General features: G+C 44.3%; 1 protein-coding gene across 1 annotated transcript in view; it reads right to left on the bottom strand.

The window, feature by feature from the left end:
• The window catches only part of STX6 (syntaxin 6), a 51,739-nt gene that overhangs the window by 11,016 nt on the left and 25,625 nt on the right, over window positions 1-15,098 (bottom strand). Inside the window, exons 4-6 of the mRNA XM_030302334.2 lie at window positions 8,865-8,927; window positions 5,188-5,313; window positions 3,880-3,986 (exon numbers count right to left, since the gene is read on the bottom strand). Of these exons, the coding sequence (XP_030158194.1) occupies window positions 3,880-3,986; window positions 5,188-5,313; window positions 8,865-8,927 (296 nt within the window). The remainder of the gene's footprint in view (window positions 1-3,879; window positions 3,987-5,187; window positions 5,314-8,864; window positions 8,928-15,098) is intronic.

Here is a 15,098-nt window from a genome sequence, read left to right as displayed (position 1 = left end):
TAATCATTGCCTGTAATGCACTCTGTGCTTTGTCATAACGCCGGGAGGCCCTGGGACTGCCATTCCTGATGGTGTGTGCTCCTCACCTACACCCGCAGAGAAGCCAGTGTTTTCCCACGGGGAGAAGCGGCTCCAGGAAGCTAACACTATTTTGCTGTCCAAGGTGCAGCTGGGAAAGAAAACACCAAAATACTCTCATCCCAACAATGTTTATTTCATAAATCACCAAACATTCCAGACTTTTCAACTCTGGGCTAACATGTGATCATCTCAAATATAGAATGCAACATACCAATTAGTCTTATTAAGACCAGAGGTCTTATTAGTAAGGCTCTAGTACTCTGACAGCATCAATGGTGGCTAGAAAGTCCTGGGCTCGGTCTGTGCCCACATGAAGCAGCCGACAACCCTTCAGGATTCAGGGCAACCGACTCCTCATTAAGTCAATTAAGAAATACAGTCCATGTTGACAACTAAATAAGCAAGTCTTTGTCCCTTACCTGAATTTTCACATTAAGACATTATTAGCTCATCTTAGATCCTGGTAGCATCTTAGCCCTGCAGCTGCAGACCTATCCAGGCAGGGCCAAACGCCGAAAACACAAGAGCCACCTTTGTATGCCGGGCATGACTTTTCCGACTGAGGACAAAAAGGCCAGTCACCCAGCCTCCAGCCCAAGGACACCCACTAACTAGGTTTCCAGCCCCGATCTATCTCCTCGGCGCTGTCCAAAAGAAACAGGCTGTGAATCCATACGCTATTTTGTATTTCTGGTAGCCACACATTTAAAACAAAAAGGAAGAAATTAATTTTCATAATCTGCTTTATTTGGCTCCATATAGCCAAAACATTATTGTTTCAACATGTAATCAATATTTAAAAAATCATGCACAAGCTACTTTGTGGGTTTTTTTTTTTTTTTTTCATAGTAAGTCTTCAAAGTCTGGTGCATTTACATTTCGGCCACATCTCAGTTCAGACTGACCACATGTTACGTGGCCAACGGCACAGCTGCCAGTGGCTACACGTCCTGGGGAACACAGGTCAGAGTCCAAGACCCACGTGTTCTCCTTTGAATTTACTTATTATTTTTACCAAAGTGATACACACTTTATTATTTTTTAAATATTTTTCTTTTTTTAAAAAAATATTTATTTTTGAGAGAGAGAGTGCAAGCAGGGGAGGGGTGGAGAGAGAGAGGGAGACATAGAATCCGAAGCAGGTTCCAGGCTCTGAGCTGTCAGCACAGAGCCCAATGCCAGGTTCGAACCCATGAACTGTGAGATCATGACCTGAGCCGAAGTCGGACTCTTAACCAATTGAACCACCCAGGTGCCTCGACACACACTTTAAAGAGCTAAATAGCACGTTAAGACTTTTCATTAAAAAACAACAACAACAAAAAAACCCCCCAAAAAACACAGCTGTTTCCCGCCTCCAGGACAACTGCTCCAGCCCCTCCCACTCTTCTCTCGGGCTTTCTCCACTTTTTGAAGTAAATGCTTGCACCAGAATTCTGTCCTGCTGACTCTGCACTAGAAGGGCTAGGGCTTTGCTCTGCTCCCATTTCCTTCCCCATCTCTGCATCCACCCCACACCTCCTCCTCCTTCCTTCCAACATGATTCTGTCACGGTGTGAGGAGATCGCCCTTCGGGGCTCACGCTGTCTAGAGCGAGCAAATGCTCTTCCCAGCCGGTGGCTCATGGCCACCAGCTTGCTCCTTGGCTCTCCCCACGGCTGGCCGAGGGTTCAGCTTTCTCTGGTCGGTAGAGTCGGTAACCATCCAGGATCTAAATGTTATGCTTATTGTTTGTTATTTCATGCTCTATGTCCCCATAGGTTTTATGCCGCTAAAAAACAACATCCCTCTGCCCGCACTCTAGTGGGCTTTAGGGAGGGAGCGGAGATAAAAGGTGTATTCGGTGTGTTCAAAGTCACCATCTTTAACTGGAAGTCTACCAGGCTTCTCTGTTATCTACCGAAGCCCAAGGAGTTCAGGCAATTAGTCCTTTCCCGTCCCCCAACTGGCATTTTAGGGGAAGAATGCATTTTAGACGGAAATTAAACACGCATGCCTAGATTCCACTCTTGTAGCTTCCCACCTAGTCTCCCTGCCTCCAGTCTTGCTCTACTATGGTTGGTCATCTAAACCGCAGGTAGACATGGCACCTGGTGGCTCAGCTGGTTAAGCATCCGACTTCAGCTCAGGTCATGATCATCCCACAATTCATGGGTTTGAGCCCTGTGTCGGGTTCCGTGCTGATGGCTCAGAGCCTGGAGCCTGATTTGGATTCTGTGTCTCCCTTTCTCTCTGCCCCTCCCCTGCTTGTGCTTTGTCTCTCTCTCTCAAAAATAAACGTTAAAAAAAATTTTTTTATGCCACGGCTAGATGGGCCTGCCTGAAATGTAAACCTGACCATGGTGTCATTCCTAACACAACCTTCATGGTTTCCCATCACCCTCAGAAGAGAAAGTCCTAACCCCATAACAGGGCTTCTAAGGCCTCCCTGTCTTGACTTCTGCACCCCTCCCCACTCCCATGCTCTATACACAGTAAACCTTTCTGCCCCATGCACTTCCTCACTCTCTGTCTCGGTCGGCCCTCCCCTCACCCCCAACCCTTCACTGGGACACCTTCTCCTCACCCTTCAGGTTCCAGTTAAACACATCTTCTCAGGGACCTGGGCTAAGTCAGGTCTGCAGCTTGCGCTAGGTGAGGGCTCCCAGGTCCCATGTCCTTCCTCATTCCTTCTCTGTCACCTCTTAATGACTTACACCATTTGTAGAACGTCCCTTCTACACAGTAAATGGTAAACTCTCTGATGGCAAAGACGGTCTGTTCTGTTCGCTCCCCTATCAATCCCCAGGACCTCCAGCAGAGCAGGTGCCATTCTGAATTTATGAAGAATGAATGTATAACAACACTGAACTTAAGAGTGCAACTGGAGAGGTTCTGAAACATCCTAGTGGATGGTCTTACTTTTTCAGAAAAAAAAATTGTGAAATGAACAGGTTTTTTTTTTTTTTTTTTAAATTTTAATGTTTATTTACTTTTTTTTTTTAATGTTTATTTATTTTTGGGACAGAGAGAGACAGAGCATGAACGGGGGAGGGGCAGAGAGAGAGGGAGACACAGAATCGGAAACAGGTTCCAGGCTCCGAGCCATCAGCCCAGAGCCTGACGCGGGGCTCGAACTCACGGACCGCGAGATCGTGACCTGGCTGAAGTCGGACGCTTAACCGACTGCGCCACCCAGGCGCCCCGAAATGAACAGGTTTTAGAAGGATGCTTTTGGGGCCATGCTTCCAAGCGCAAAAGGAGACTGTCCCGAGGGAAAAACAAAGAAACCCAATTGTTTTTTCTTGTTTGCTCTGTGTTTACTTTTTACTTTTGAGGGAAGATTTTTTTTATTAATTGAGGTTAAATTTATAAACTTTTTTTCATAATGTTAAAGTTTAAGATGCAGAGTAAGAAGTTTTATTCGATGGAGCAGGAGAGTCATGGGGTGATAAAGTGAAGCCAGCTCATGTCCTATCCTCTTTGGGACCCAAATCCCCAGGGAGGCTACAAAAGCCAGATCTGTTCATGCTCCCATTCGTCATAACACTCCAAGAATCTGCTCAGAGGAGACTGGATCTGTTTTTGCAAGGTGTAAAACTAACATGAGAATAACTCTGCCTAAACCCTGCTGAAAATTTTATCTGATAAATTTGCTTCTTTGGGGGAGGTCAGTCCGCAAGACAGAATGAAGACAGAGCTGTAAGTAAAACAGCTTTTGGTTTCACTGGCCATGTAACTGTCAGGCTTTTCAGGGGTCTCTGAACACGGCTCTGCCCCTCAGTTTCCCTGCAGTAAGAGGGGCATGTCGATACTCACACTGCCTGTTCCTCCAGCTCCCCTCCGATGCGCTGGGACATGTTCTTCAGCACCCCGATGCTGCCAGAGACCAGCTCCAACTGCTCATCCTGCTGCTCCACAATCAGCTGGTGCCAGAGAAACGGGAAATAAGCAATGAGAACCCATCTTACCTGGCTCCAGTCCCGGTACTCTAGCAGCTGCTCGCGTCTTTGCCAACTTGGGACAATTCTCATTCAGAAGCAAAGCCCAGAAATCCAAGGACCAGACCATCGCCTCTGAGAACACACTGCTCAAAAGGCTGGGTTGTCAGGCTACTGATACCTCCTGCTGATCCAACGTGTGAACAGTCAGCAGACCTTGAAACCACCAAGGGGGACTGATGCCGTGTGGCTCGAGTCCACTGAGGGAAAAGGCCAGGGCCAAAAGCACCTGTGCAGTAACCACTGAGCCAGGGGGGATCTGGGAAGAGGAAGCCCACACCAGGGTCAAGGTCTCAATCCACAACAGGCTGCCACAGCCTGACTACGAGAGAGAGCCTGGCAAACCTCTGAATGTGGGAAAACGGTGCACACCGAGTCCTTTCCTTCCTGCTCAAGGACAAACCAGAGGCGGCCCTGTGGCAGTGAGCTGTCTCAAGGACAACCACTGAGTGATAAATAATTACTGTTAACTGTGCTGTACCTTCCTCATTTTTTGTATATAAAAAAGTCTACTTGATTAACAGCAATTTAAGTAGACAACTGGTTAAACAGACATGCTAATGGAAAGAGAACACACAGTCCTACACGTATACATACAACTTCGCATTTAAGAACCAGTAGTTTCAATGCGTAGAAAACCCTCAAATCCCCAGATACATTGTTCTCAGCTTCCTTTTTAAAATACAACTACATCTCAAAAGCAACAATGTGAATATAACCAATCTCGCTTTCTTTCTGCTGTATAACCTCCACCAAAGCAATTATTTTTACATATAATAGATTTTCAATGAAAAAACAAGGACTCAATTTTTCTGAAAGTGCCTTTGTTGAAATGAACAAAAAACGGAGTATAAAAGTGGAGGCGGGGAAAGAGGTTGCTAGTTTTTCGTGTTTTGTTTTTTTCAATCAATGGCCTTGTCTGTCAGTTGTGGATGTCTGGTCTGCTTTTCCTGAGAGAGCTAATCAAGCTTGGATCTCTTGACAAGGTCGTGCTCCGAAGGAGGTTCACGGCACAGGCGGACGCGGGCCGCCGCAAGACAAGTCCCCCCCCCCCCCCCCACACACCTGCTGGCAGTGGACGGAGGGAGGGCCTGGCTCCCGCCGCAGCCTACGGGCCCTTGGGTACCTGCTGCTGGGCCTGCTGCTCCTCGATGAAATGGGAATTGGCTAACTGGAGCTCGCGGTCGAGGCGCACATACTTCTCCGTCGTTCCGGCACTCCAGTTCTGACCACCACTGTCCCCTAGCAGCGCCTGTGACAGCGGGACGGGGCAGCCAGGTTGGGGGGGGGGGGCGGGAAACAAGCCATTACTATCTGCATAAATGCTCCACAGCAGGGACATAAAGAGTTCTCATACTGCTCACGGTGCATTTTCCACCGGGTCAGCCTTTTGTGTGGTGGTGGAGGTTGGTGCCTGCGTGGCACAATTTCAGGAATGCCGGGAAGGGCACCCGCTGCCTCCAAGCTTTCCCAATGGGACTAAAAAATGGCCTTTGGTCCCATTAAAATGCAAATAAATGTCAACTTCAAACCAACAAGTGCCCATCTGTACACACTACATAATGTAAAAGCACTCAGTCTCTGTAGGTCAGCTCTTCCTACCCTGGGAAGTTCACCAGAGACTCACAGGTTCTAGTGTAATCCCACAGATCTAGAATCCTTTTTATTCAAGTGTGAGCCAGGGAAGTTTCTGGGGTTTTGTTTTGGAAGGAGGTGGGAGAGCGCCCTAGTATGATAAGAAGCTAAGTCACAGCCTCTCACACACAGAAGCCCCAAGAACCACCAATGTCTCTTCAGTTTAACCCATACATAAATCCCAGTGCTCTTCCAGTTGAACGAAAGGGCTACAGGCTTCCCAGATAGGACCTGGGGGTTGCTTCACAGGCGGACATGGCCACGAATGAGTGCCTGATCCTGATAACCCAGGCGAGTGCTGGGCCTGAAGTTAGAGCTCTTCACCAGGGTCAGATTTCCCAATATGAATTCAAGGAAGTTTGTAGCCAGAACAGGATAAGTCTGGAAAAAGGATAAGTCTCCCTTACATGAAAAGGCCTGTCAGGAATGGGAAAGCTCATTCTCGGCTGCGGGCTCGGACTGGGAGCCCCACAATCCTGTCTGACTAGTTGGTCAAAGTTACTGCTCACACCAGTCCTGCATAAAGAGCCAGAAGATGCTGCTGACTAAGATTCTTTCTCCTTGTGCGGTTGCCAGATCTTCTTACCGGGTACTTTGTATCTCCGGAACTGTTAAAAGCCTAACTGATTACTCGCTTCTCTGTCTGAAAAGCCCTTTACTAGCCCCTCGGGACTGACGTGGCCCACTTCACCTGATGCTCAGAGCTGAATTTGGTCAAAGGGCCACACTTTGGGGACTGGGCTTGGCAAAGCTCCGAAGACAGAGCCTAAGTGCTGAGGTGATTATGAGAAGGGGACCAGGGCACAGGAGAGCCTCCAGCAGTCCTTGGCAACCTGGCCTCTGGAGGAAGCAGACCCGAGGCCTTTTGAAGATGGCCCTGCCCTGCCCTGATTGTAGGGTTGTCAAGTTGAAGAGATCCTGCTCCTTCTGAGCTGAAGACTCTAAGAATCTCTAAGGAGGGCAGTGGGGCCTAGTGACAATTTTTTCAAGGTCAGAATAAGGCTATATATAGTGCATCATTAGGCTACCGACAGAGAACTGGGGGCTCCACCAGCCTGGTGTGCTCCTGGTGACACAATCAGGGCTATTTTTCTAGCGCATCCATGGTCTACACTCAGGTGGACATATGTCACACCGTTAACAGTCGTCTATGCTTTACTGTGAAGCAGCTTAGATTTCACCAGGCTGACTTCCAGGACTCTGTTTTAATGGGAAAGGAGACGGCAAGGGCCCAGGGCACTGGAGGACCAGCCTGTGTGCAGGTGCCAGAGCCAGAGGTCCCAGCTCAGCCGGGGTAGCACAGCACCTGATCTGGCAGGAAGCAGCGAGGCCTGCCTGCCTGAGTGCGTACAGAAAACCGGCCCTGCGATTCTTTGACAATTTGTGACCCTATGACGTTTCACGCAACACTGAAAACAAAATTCCAGTCCACACTTGGAAAGGCAATGTGTAACTACACAGTTTGTGTATGTCAGCTCAACTTCTACTATCTGGGGAATAAAACAATTCAAGTTCAGGGTAATGGAGGCCAAGAGTTCCCGATCTCACTGTCACAACTACCTTAGGTCACTCAGCTCCTGTGAGCTGAAGTGGAGACAAAAAGGGAACTTCAAAACTAGCCAGCTATGGCCAGACCCTCGGCTTCTCCCAAGAGCTAGTGCCAGATGGACCAGGTCAGTCACTGGCTTTTCCTCATTGCACCGTTAAGAGGAAGGGAGGTAGACAGGAAGAAAATAAAACACAACAATGACTTGAAAAATGAAATGCGAGAAAGGAAACAGGAAAATTAAGTTAGGTGATATCTGGAGAGCCCCCTCCCTTTCTTTGAGCTCTTACAATACTTGTTTTCAAAATTAAGTGGGTCAACAAACACGTGCAGGTATAAAGTAAGGACTTACTGATATCCAGTTGGTTAAAAATGATGAGCTGATTCTGGAGTTAACAGTCTACTAAATGGACTACTGGTAACTTTATGGAGTCTGAACGGAACTGAAGTTAAATCTAAATTTTAGGTGACTGGTGTGTGTGTGTGTGTGTGTGTGTGTGTGTGTGTGTATTATTTATTTGAGGGGGGGCGGGGAGATGGGGCAGAAGGAGAGGGAGAGAGAATCCCAAGAGAATCTCTGTGCTGACAGTGCAAAGACATGGGGCTCGATCTCACAAATTGTGAGATCATGACTTGAGCCAAAATCCTGGGTCTGACGCTTAACCGACTGAGCCACCCAGGTGCCCCTGTTGTACATTTTTTAAAACTATTTTATTTTATTTTATCAGTCAGAAAGAAATGTCTACACAAAGCATCTAACTTTAAAAAGATACTTAAAATCCAAGGACTGGTCTCTTGTAGCTTTTATTTTTGATATGTCATTATCTGTGCTTTGGTTTCTGAAATGAGATTGCATGATGTATATGTAATAACTAATAGAAACTAGACCTCATGTCAAAAAAATATTTAAGGGGCACTTGGGTGGCTCAGTTGGTTAAATGTCCGACTTTGGCTCAGGTCGGGCTCTGTGCTGACAGCTCAGAGTTTGGAGACTGCTTCGGATTCTGTGTCTCCCTCTCTCTCCACCCCTCCCCCACTCACACTCTGTCTCTCTCAAAAATAAATAAAAATTTTTAAAAATAATAAAATAAAAATACTTAAAATGACGAAGGACTTAAATTCACACGTTACATTAATTTAACACACATTAAGTTTCCTCCAGTGTCTTTACATAAAATTTCACTCATTCGATGTCTAGTAAGTTCTATGGGCAATGTAACAGCAGCCAGAGATTTAAAAACAGCCTGTGACACAAACTGTTCCTCACTTTCAAGGAGCATGGGGTCCAGCAGAGAAAAAGACAGGAAACGGAGCAATTACAGCACTTAACAGAGCCTTGCACACGGAACATGCACGACATGTCCAGAAGAAATGCCGTGTGGTGGGGGCTACAAGGATAAGCAGAGGGAGCTATGGGAGCCCAGATGAGAGAGCCAGAGGGTGTGAGGGAGCGGAGGGGCAGCTGACCAGACTTTCTCACACCTGCCGACCTCACTCCAGGCTCAGCGTGTACATGTCCTCTGCTTAAAAACACAATATGCAGACATCAGCATTTTTTAATTACAAATATCTAACCATGCTATTTTCTTTGACTGATGTTGTGTATTCAGATGTTTACTCACCTGTCTGTTTTTTCGTTCAGCTAATGCCTGCACAGAGGAAGGTGACATGTGATCCTTCATGTCCTAATGAGGTAAGGAGAAGACCAGAAAACAAACGAATACCCTCAGATTAAACAATATCGTGGTTAATATTTTACATGCTAGCAAAATACACATACATTATTATGAAATTTTTAAAACAAAAAGACAGCATTCTTTAAAGTCTCAAAAATAAAGGAAATAAAATAGTGGGACTGGCATTCCTTTAAAAGGGCATAACCTGGATACTAAATTTAAAGAGAAAGACAGAGGAAGGGAGCTGGGATTTCCTGAGTACCAACCACGGGTCAGAAACACCACCGAACACTTACATTTATCACTGAATTTTCATAACAACTCTATGAAGCTGGTATTATTTCTGCTTTACAGGTGAGGAGTTTGAGATCTACAAAGGCTGAGATACTCTCTTAAGGTCACACGGTCAGTAAACGGCAATCCTGGGACACAAACTCAAGAACCTGTGCTCAAGGACTGAGATCTTCAAACAGAATACATGTGAAAAATCATGCACTTTAGGATAAAGTAGATCTATCATTAAACACCAGAGAATACTTCCTCGTATTCTATCTTATTTTATTTCTGGGTTGGATTCATGTGAAGTATAGACTATTCTAATCCAAGAGTGAATTTCCAGAGCAGTATCAAAAATAATTTTGTAAAGGGATGCTTGGGTGGCTCAGTCAGGTAAGTGTCCGACTTCAGCTCAGGTCATGATCTCACTGCTTGTGGGTTTGGGCCTGGCGTCAGGGTCTGTGCTGACAGCTTAGAGCCTGGAGCCTGCTTTGGATTCTGTGTGTCCCTCTCTCTCTGCCCCTCCCCTGCTCAAGCTCTGTCTCTCTCTCAAAAATAAACATTAAAAAATAATTTTGTATGGAAAGAAAAATGAATGGACCCATTACTTACTCTGAAGTAAAACACCTGATTAAATATGAGCCATTTTCCTTATCATATTTAACCACAACCCAATATCCTTTAAAATTATTTGAATTGAGTACGAGTGCTGTAATACAATTTTTCTTTAAAAAAATAAATGCTGCCAAAATAACTTCATAACTTTCTGTTGGCAAGTAGGCTATTTTATAGATGCAAATGTTGAGGGATTAGGCGCTCAGAAACTTTTTCCAAGACGCATGACAAGTGAACAGCAGATGAGACAGTGCCACGGTTTTCCTAATTCCTATGGGCAGTCTGAATAACCACCTTGCTTCAACTTTCCCAGCACCCATTTTTACGCTCACCAAATGCTCACTAAAGCCTAATACGTGCCCACGTACAGCAGTGAGCAATACAGGCCGGGTCCCTGCCCACATGGAGCCGACACTATGGTGGAGAAAAGGCAAACAGTAATCCCACAGATAAGTCAACAAAGTGGTTGCTGTGTTGGGAAGGAGGGGAATAAACAGGGCTGGAACTGAGTGGGTGATGAATGCCACTCTAGAGGCATAGGATAGGGGGGACAGTGGAATCGAGACCTGAAGGGCAAGAATGAGTCAACCACAGAAAGAACTAAAGGCCGGGAAATCTGGGCAAAGGGAACAGCAAATACAAAAGCCTGGAGGTGGGAAACAGCTCAGTGCCTTTGGCTCTTGAGAAAGCAGGCCAGGGTGGTCCAAGGAGCCAGCTGCGTGTTTTGGGCTAGGGGACAGAAGAGAAGGTTGGCCAAACGTGCAGGCCCTTCAGGCTGCTTAGATTTTATTCTGAGGCAGGGGCTGGCAAACTTTGTTTGTAAAGGAGTAAATATTAAATATTCAGCCCATCACACACTGGTGTGTGTGTGTGTGTGTCTGTGTGTGCGCGTGCACGTTTTCTAACTATACTTTAAAAAATGTAGAACTGTTCTTAGATCTCATGGGTCATAGATTGCAGGCCCCTGTGCAAAGGCAAATGAGAAGCATTAAAGTATTTTAAGCATGGCCATGGAGTATTCTGGTTCATGTTTTAGGAGATCACTTCGGGTATTCTGTAGAAAAAAATGTTATTAATCCAGCAGAGCAAAGGTAAAGAGATCATTTTACTATAACCTGTCACTATGTCCCTCCCAGTGCTGCCCATCTAAGGGTGCATCCAGAAGGAGCAAACCCCCTCTGTTGGGGGCCTTCAACAAGAGGATATGTGAGCCCTTGGAAATGACACTGGGTAGGTAGCACATCCGAGGGGTGTTCTGTCTAGGGTCCAGTTGACCCAGAAATTCTAGAATTCTCTACCTATTTCGCTGTTCACAAACCTCAAAAAAAAAATAAAAAATAAAAAAAAATGGCCACCCATAGAAACTGAGAAAAATATACTTAGTTAAAAAAAAAAAAAAAGCACCCACCATGAACATACAGATATTGGCTTATTTAAAACAAAGGGAATTCAGTGGTATAAGCCATGTTTCTTAAATGTGTGAGATTTACCTCAGTGAGTCACCTGGGGTGGTGTTAAATGTTCACTGGTGGGATAACATATGCTTTAAAAATGCACTTAATACATTTTATAATAGTTTAAAAAAAAAAACAGTGAACATTACTTGCATAAAGAAATAATGAAAATATCAACATGTATCCAAACATGTATGGAAAAAAATAACTGAAGTTCAATTAAACCTTGAACTTTATCCGTAGAATGTGTTTTTGCTGTTAGAAGTCAGGACAGTGTGGGGCACCTGGGCGGCTTAGTTGGTTAAGTATCCAACTTCAGCTCGGGTCATGATCTCACAGTTTGTGAGTTTGAGCCCCACGTCAGGCTCTGTGCTGACACCTCAGAGCCTGGAGCCTGCTTCGGATTCTGTGTCTCCTTCTCTCTCTGCCCCCTCCCCTGCTCGTGCTCTGTCTCTCAAAAATAAACATTAAAAAAATGAAAAGAAAAAAAAAAAAGAAGTCAGCACAGTGAACAGGGAAGTAAAGACCGTAAAGGCGCACAAGGAGACTTCTAGGGGTGCTGGGAATGCTCTGGAATGCTTCCATGGCTGTCACCAGTTTACAAACTCTTCAAGCTGTGTACCTGGGATACATGCACTTTTCTCTATTTTTGTACTTCAATAAAAATGTAAAAAAAAAAAAACAAAAAAAAAATGCTGCTCTGGAACAATGGCTGGAAAGTAAACTGGACTAACTGAAAAAACTTGACATTTTGTAACAGGAGCCTTGATATTTGTGTCAAATATTCACGGCCTTGACCTAGCAATTCCACTATTAGGATTTATTTTAAGAAAACAATATAAAAGGGGCGCCTGGCTGGCTCAGTCAGTAGAGCATGCAACTCTTGATCTGAGGGTTGTGAGTTAGAGCCCCATGGTGGGTGTGGGGATTACTTAAAAATAAAATCTTAAAAAAAGAACAGTATAAAATATATACCAGAAAAAAAGCAAAGATGTACACTGCAGTGCTATTTATAATAGGAAAGAAAAATAGAAAAAAGCAGCATGTCCCAAGAAGAGAATAGTAACTTAGAGTAAACTCAGACTAATGTGCCATTTCTTTTAAGAGTCTATTTCAGGGGTGCCTGGGTGGCTCAGTTGGTTGAGTGTCCAGCTTCGGCTCGGGTCATGATCTTATGGTTTGTGAGTTCGAGCCCCATGTTGGGCTCTGTGCTGACAGCTTGCTCAGAGCCTAGAGCCTGCTCGGGATTCTGTCTCCCTTTCTCTCTGCCCCTCCCCCATTCACACTTTGTCTCTGTCTCTCTCAAAAATAAACAAACATTTAAAAAATTTTTTTTTGTTTTAAAAGAGTCTATTTCTATGTCATATAATGACTAGAGGAAATATGTAAAACTGTTAATAGTGATTATTTCCAGGGAGTGGAATGACAGAATGGAGGGGCATTTTTTACCTTTCTCATCCAGCAAAATTATTTGCATTTTAAAAATAGCAAGTATGAACTGCCTTTAATTTTAAAAATTAAAATACAAAATGCTTATGATGGCTTAACACTATGATCACAACTGTAAAAATACAACTATCATACACTGAGAAGAAAATCACCATGAGAAAATATAGCAAAGGTTGTGTTCATTATTTGGAGCTTAGATTTCTTTTTTCTATTTTCTCCTCTTATAAACTTTTCTAATTTTCCTTCATGAACATGCATTACTTTAATGAAATACGTATTTATTTAAAAAAAAATTTTTTTTTAAACGTTTATTTATTTTTGAGACAGAGAGAGACAGAGCATGAACGGGGGAGGGTCAGAGAGAGGGAGACACAGAATCTGAAACAGGCTCCAGGCTCTGAGCTGTCAGCACAGAGCCCGACGTGGGGCTCGGACTCACGGACCTCGAGATCATGACCTGAGCCAAAGTCGGCCGCTTAACCGACTGAGCCACCCAGGCGCCCCTATGAAATACGTATTTAAAAGCTCCAGGTTTTTAAAGTGTCTGCTTACTAAAATATATGTGGAGGGGCCGTTAGCCCTGATGGCGAGTGACTCGTCCAATGGCTGTGCATCGTGTGTCCTGTGTGGCCACGACAGCAGGTAAAACAGCCAGGCTTTCACTTCTAGTCGCCATTTGTTTCTATGTCCGTTAAAAGTTATCAGCCACTAGCCTCCTTATTAGGATTTGGAATTTTAAGCTAAGTCACCGAACACTGTTAAGCATTCTGTAACAACCTATCAGGCAAAAAGGTAATCAGTCATCTTCTTTCTAACACATGAAGTTTAGAACCAGCAGTCCAGAAGCAGCTAATACCATTACAATTTGGTTCGTCTGTCAAAAAAAACAAAAAAACAAAAAAAAACCCACAACACAATAAATGTCCTAGTTACTTATGCTCCTGTTCCCATTTCATGGTGTCTTCCAGACTGAGTGAATGGAACACCATACATCCCAGTACTCAGCACTCAGAGGTCACACATCCCAACGTCATCTCTGTCCACATTGTACACCTCCCCTTTTTGGTTAACCATGTCTATCTTGACTTACAATGAAATGGAAACAATTCTTGGGTTGGAACAAGTTGGATTTTTTTTCGCAAGGGGTACAGTTCTCATCTTCTTTGAAAGTTAGAGAGAATGTCTGTGAGGACCATTTAATTGATAAAGAAAACATAGAGCCAGAGAGGCTAAATCACTTGCCATGATGAAAATTTATTAAGGTCACAAATGAGCCTAGAACTCAGGTCTCCTCACAGTTCATTCCCTGTGCCTCTGCCATATACTTCAAAACCTTCTGCTACTAAGTTAAGAGAAAGTCACTTCTGGAACATATTTCCACAACACAAAGATTTCACATGCAAGATCTCCGATGTGTAGGTGACCCCACAAATATAAAAATGATTACTTCAAAAATATCAAAGGCTATTTACACACACACAAAAATATTTTTGCTCTCTTCAATAAAAACTGCCAGCAAAACTTAGTAAAAACTACATAAACTTCAAAGACACTTGGGAAAACACACAAACAAGACTCTTGAAACCAGGGATGCTTCTAAAAGCAAAGCCAATGGACATGAATTGCAAGGAAAAATGAGGGCAAGATGTAATTCTTCAGACAGAACAACCACACACACAAATGTACAATGTGTTACCAACTCTCCTGCCTAAGAAGGAGAAAGCTGTGGATCAAAATGTACTCCTTTTGGAGCAAATAAACGAAAACGTACTGATAACAGGATAACAGAGGACTTTATGTAAGCTTGTGATATACACATCCCAAACCTGAGCTTGGTCGTAGGTTTCTTTTCCCAAATCTCCTAACTCTCTGATCCTACTCTACCTCCTCCAACTAGAACCCAGAGATCTCAGTATATAAATACTGCTTAACTAGAGACTCAGTAGGGTAAGTGTCTCTTACTTAATCTCAGCTCAGGTCATGATCTCACGGTTCATGGGATGGAACCCTATGTCAGCGAGAAGCCTGGTTGGGATTCTCTCTCTCCCTCTCTCTCTCTGCCCCTCCCTTGCCTGCATTCGCTTTCTCTCTCTCTCAAAATAAATAAATAAACATAAAAAAAAAAAAACCCTGCAAATACTGCTTAGCCAAATGCAATAATATTTTTTTTAATTAAAACAATTTTTTTTACATTTATTTATTTTTGATAGACAGAGAGACACAGAGCACAAGTTGGGGAGGGGCAGAAAGAGAAGGAGACACAGAATCCGAAGCAGGCTCCATGCTCTGAGCCGTCAGCACAGAGCCTGACATGGGGCTCGAGCTCACAAACCGCAAGATCATGACCCGAGCTGAAGTTAGATGCTTAACCGACTGAGCCACCCAG

This window comes from Lynx canadensis, chromosome F1, assembly GCF_007474595.2.
Source record: "Lynx canadensis isolate LIC74 chromosome F1, mLynCan4.pri.v2, whole genome shotgun sequence".
NCBI classification, from domain to species: Eukaryota; Metazoa; Chordata; class Mammalia; order Carnivora; family Felidae; genus Lynx; species Lynx canadensis.
The sequence above is the reverse complement of the archived record's forward strand: the minus strand, read 5'-3'. Positions and strand labels throughout refer to the sequence as shown.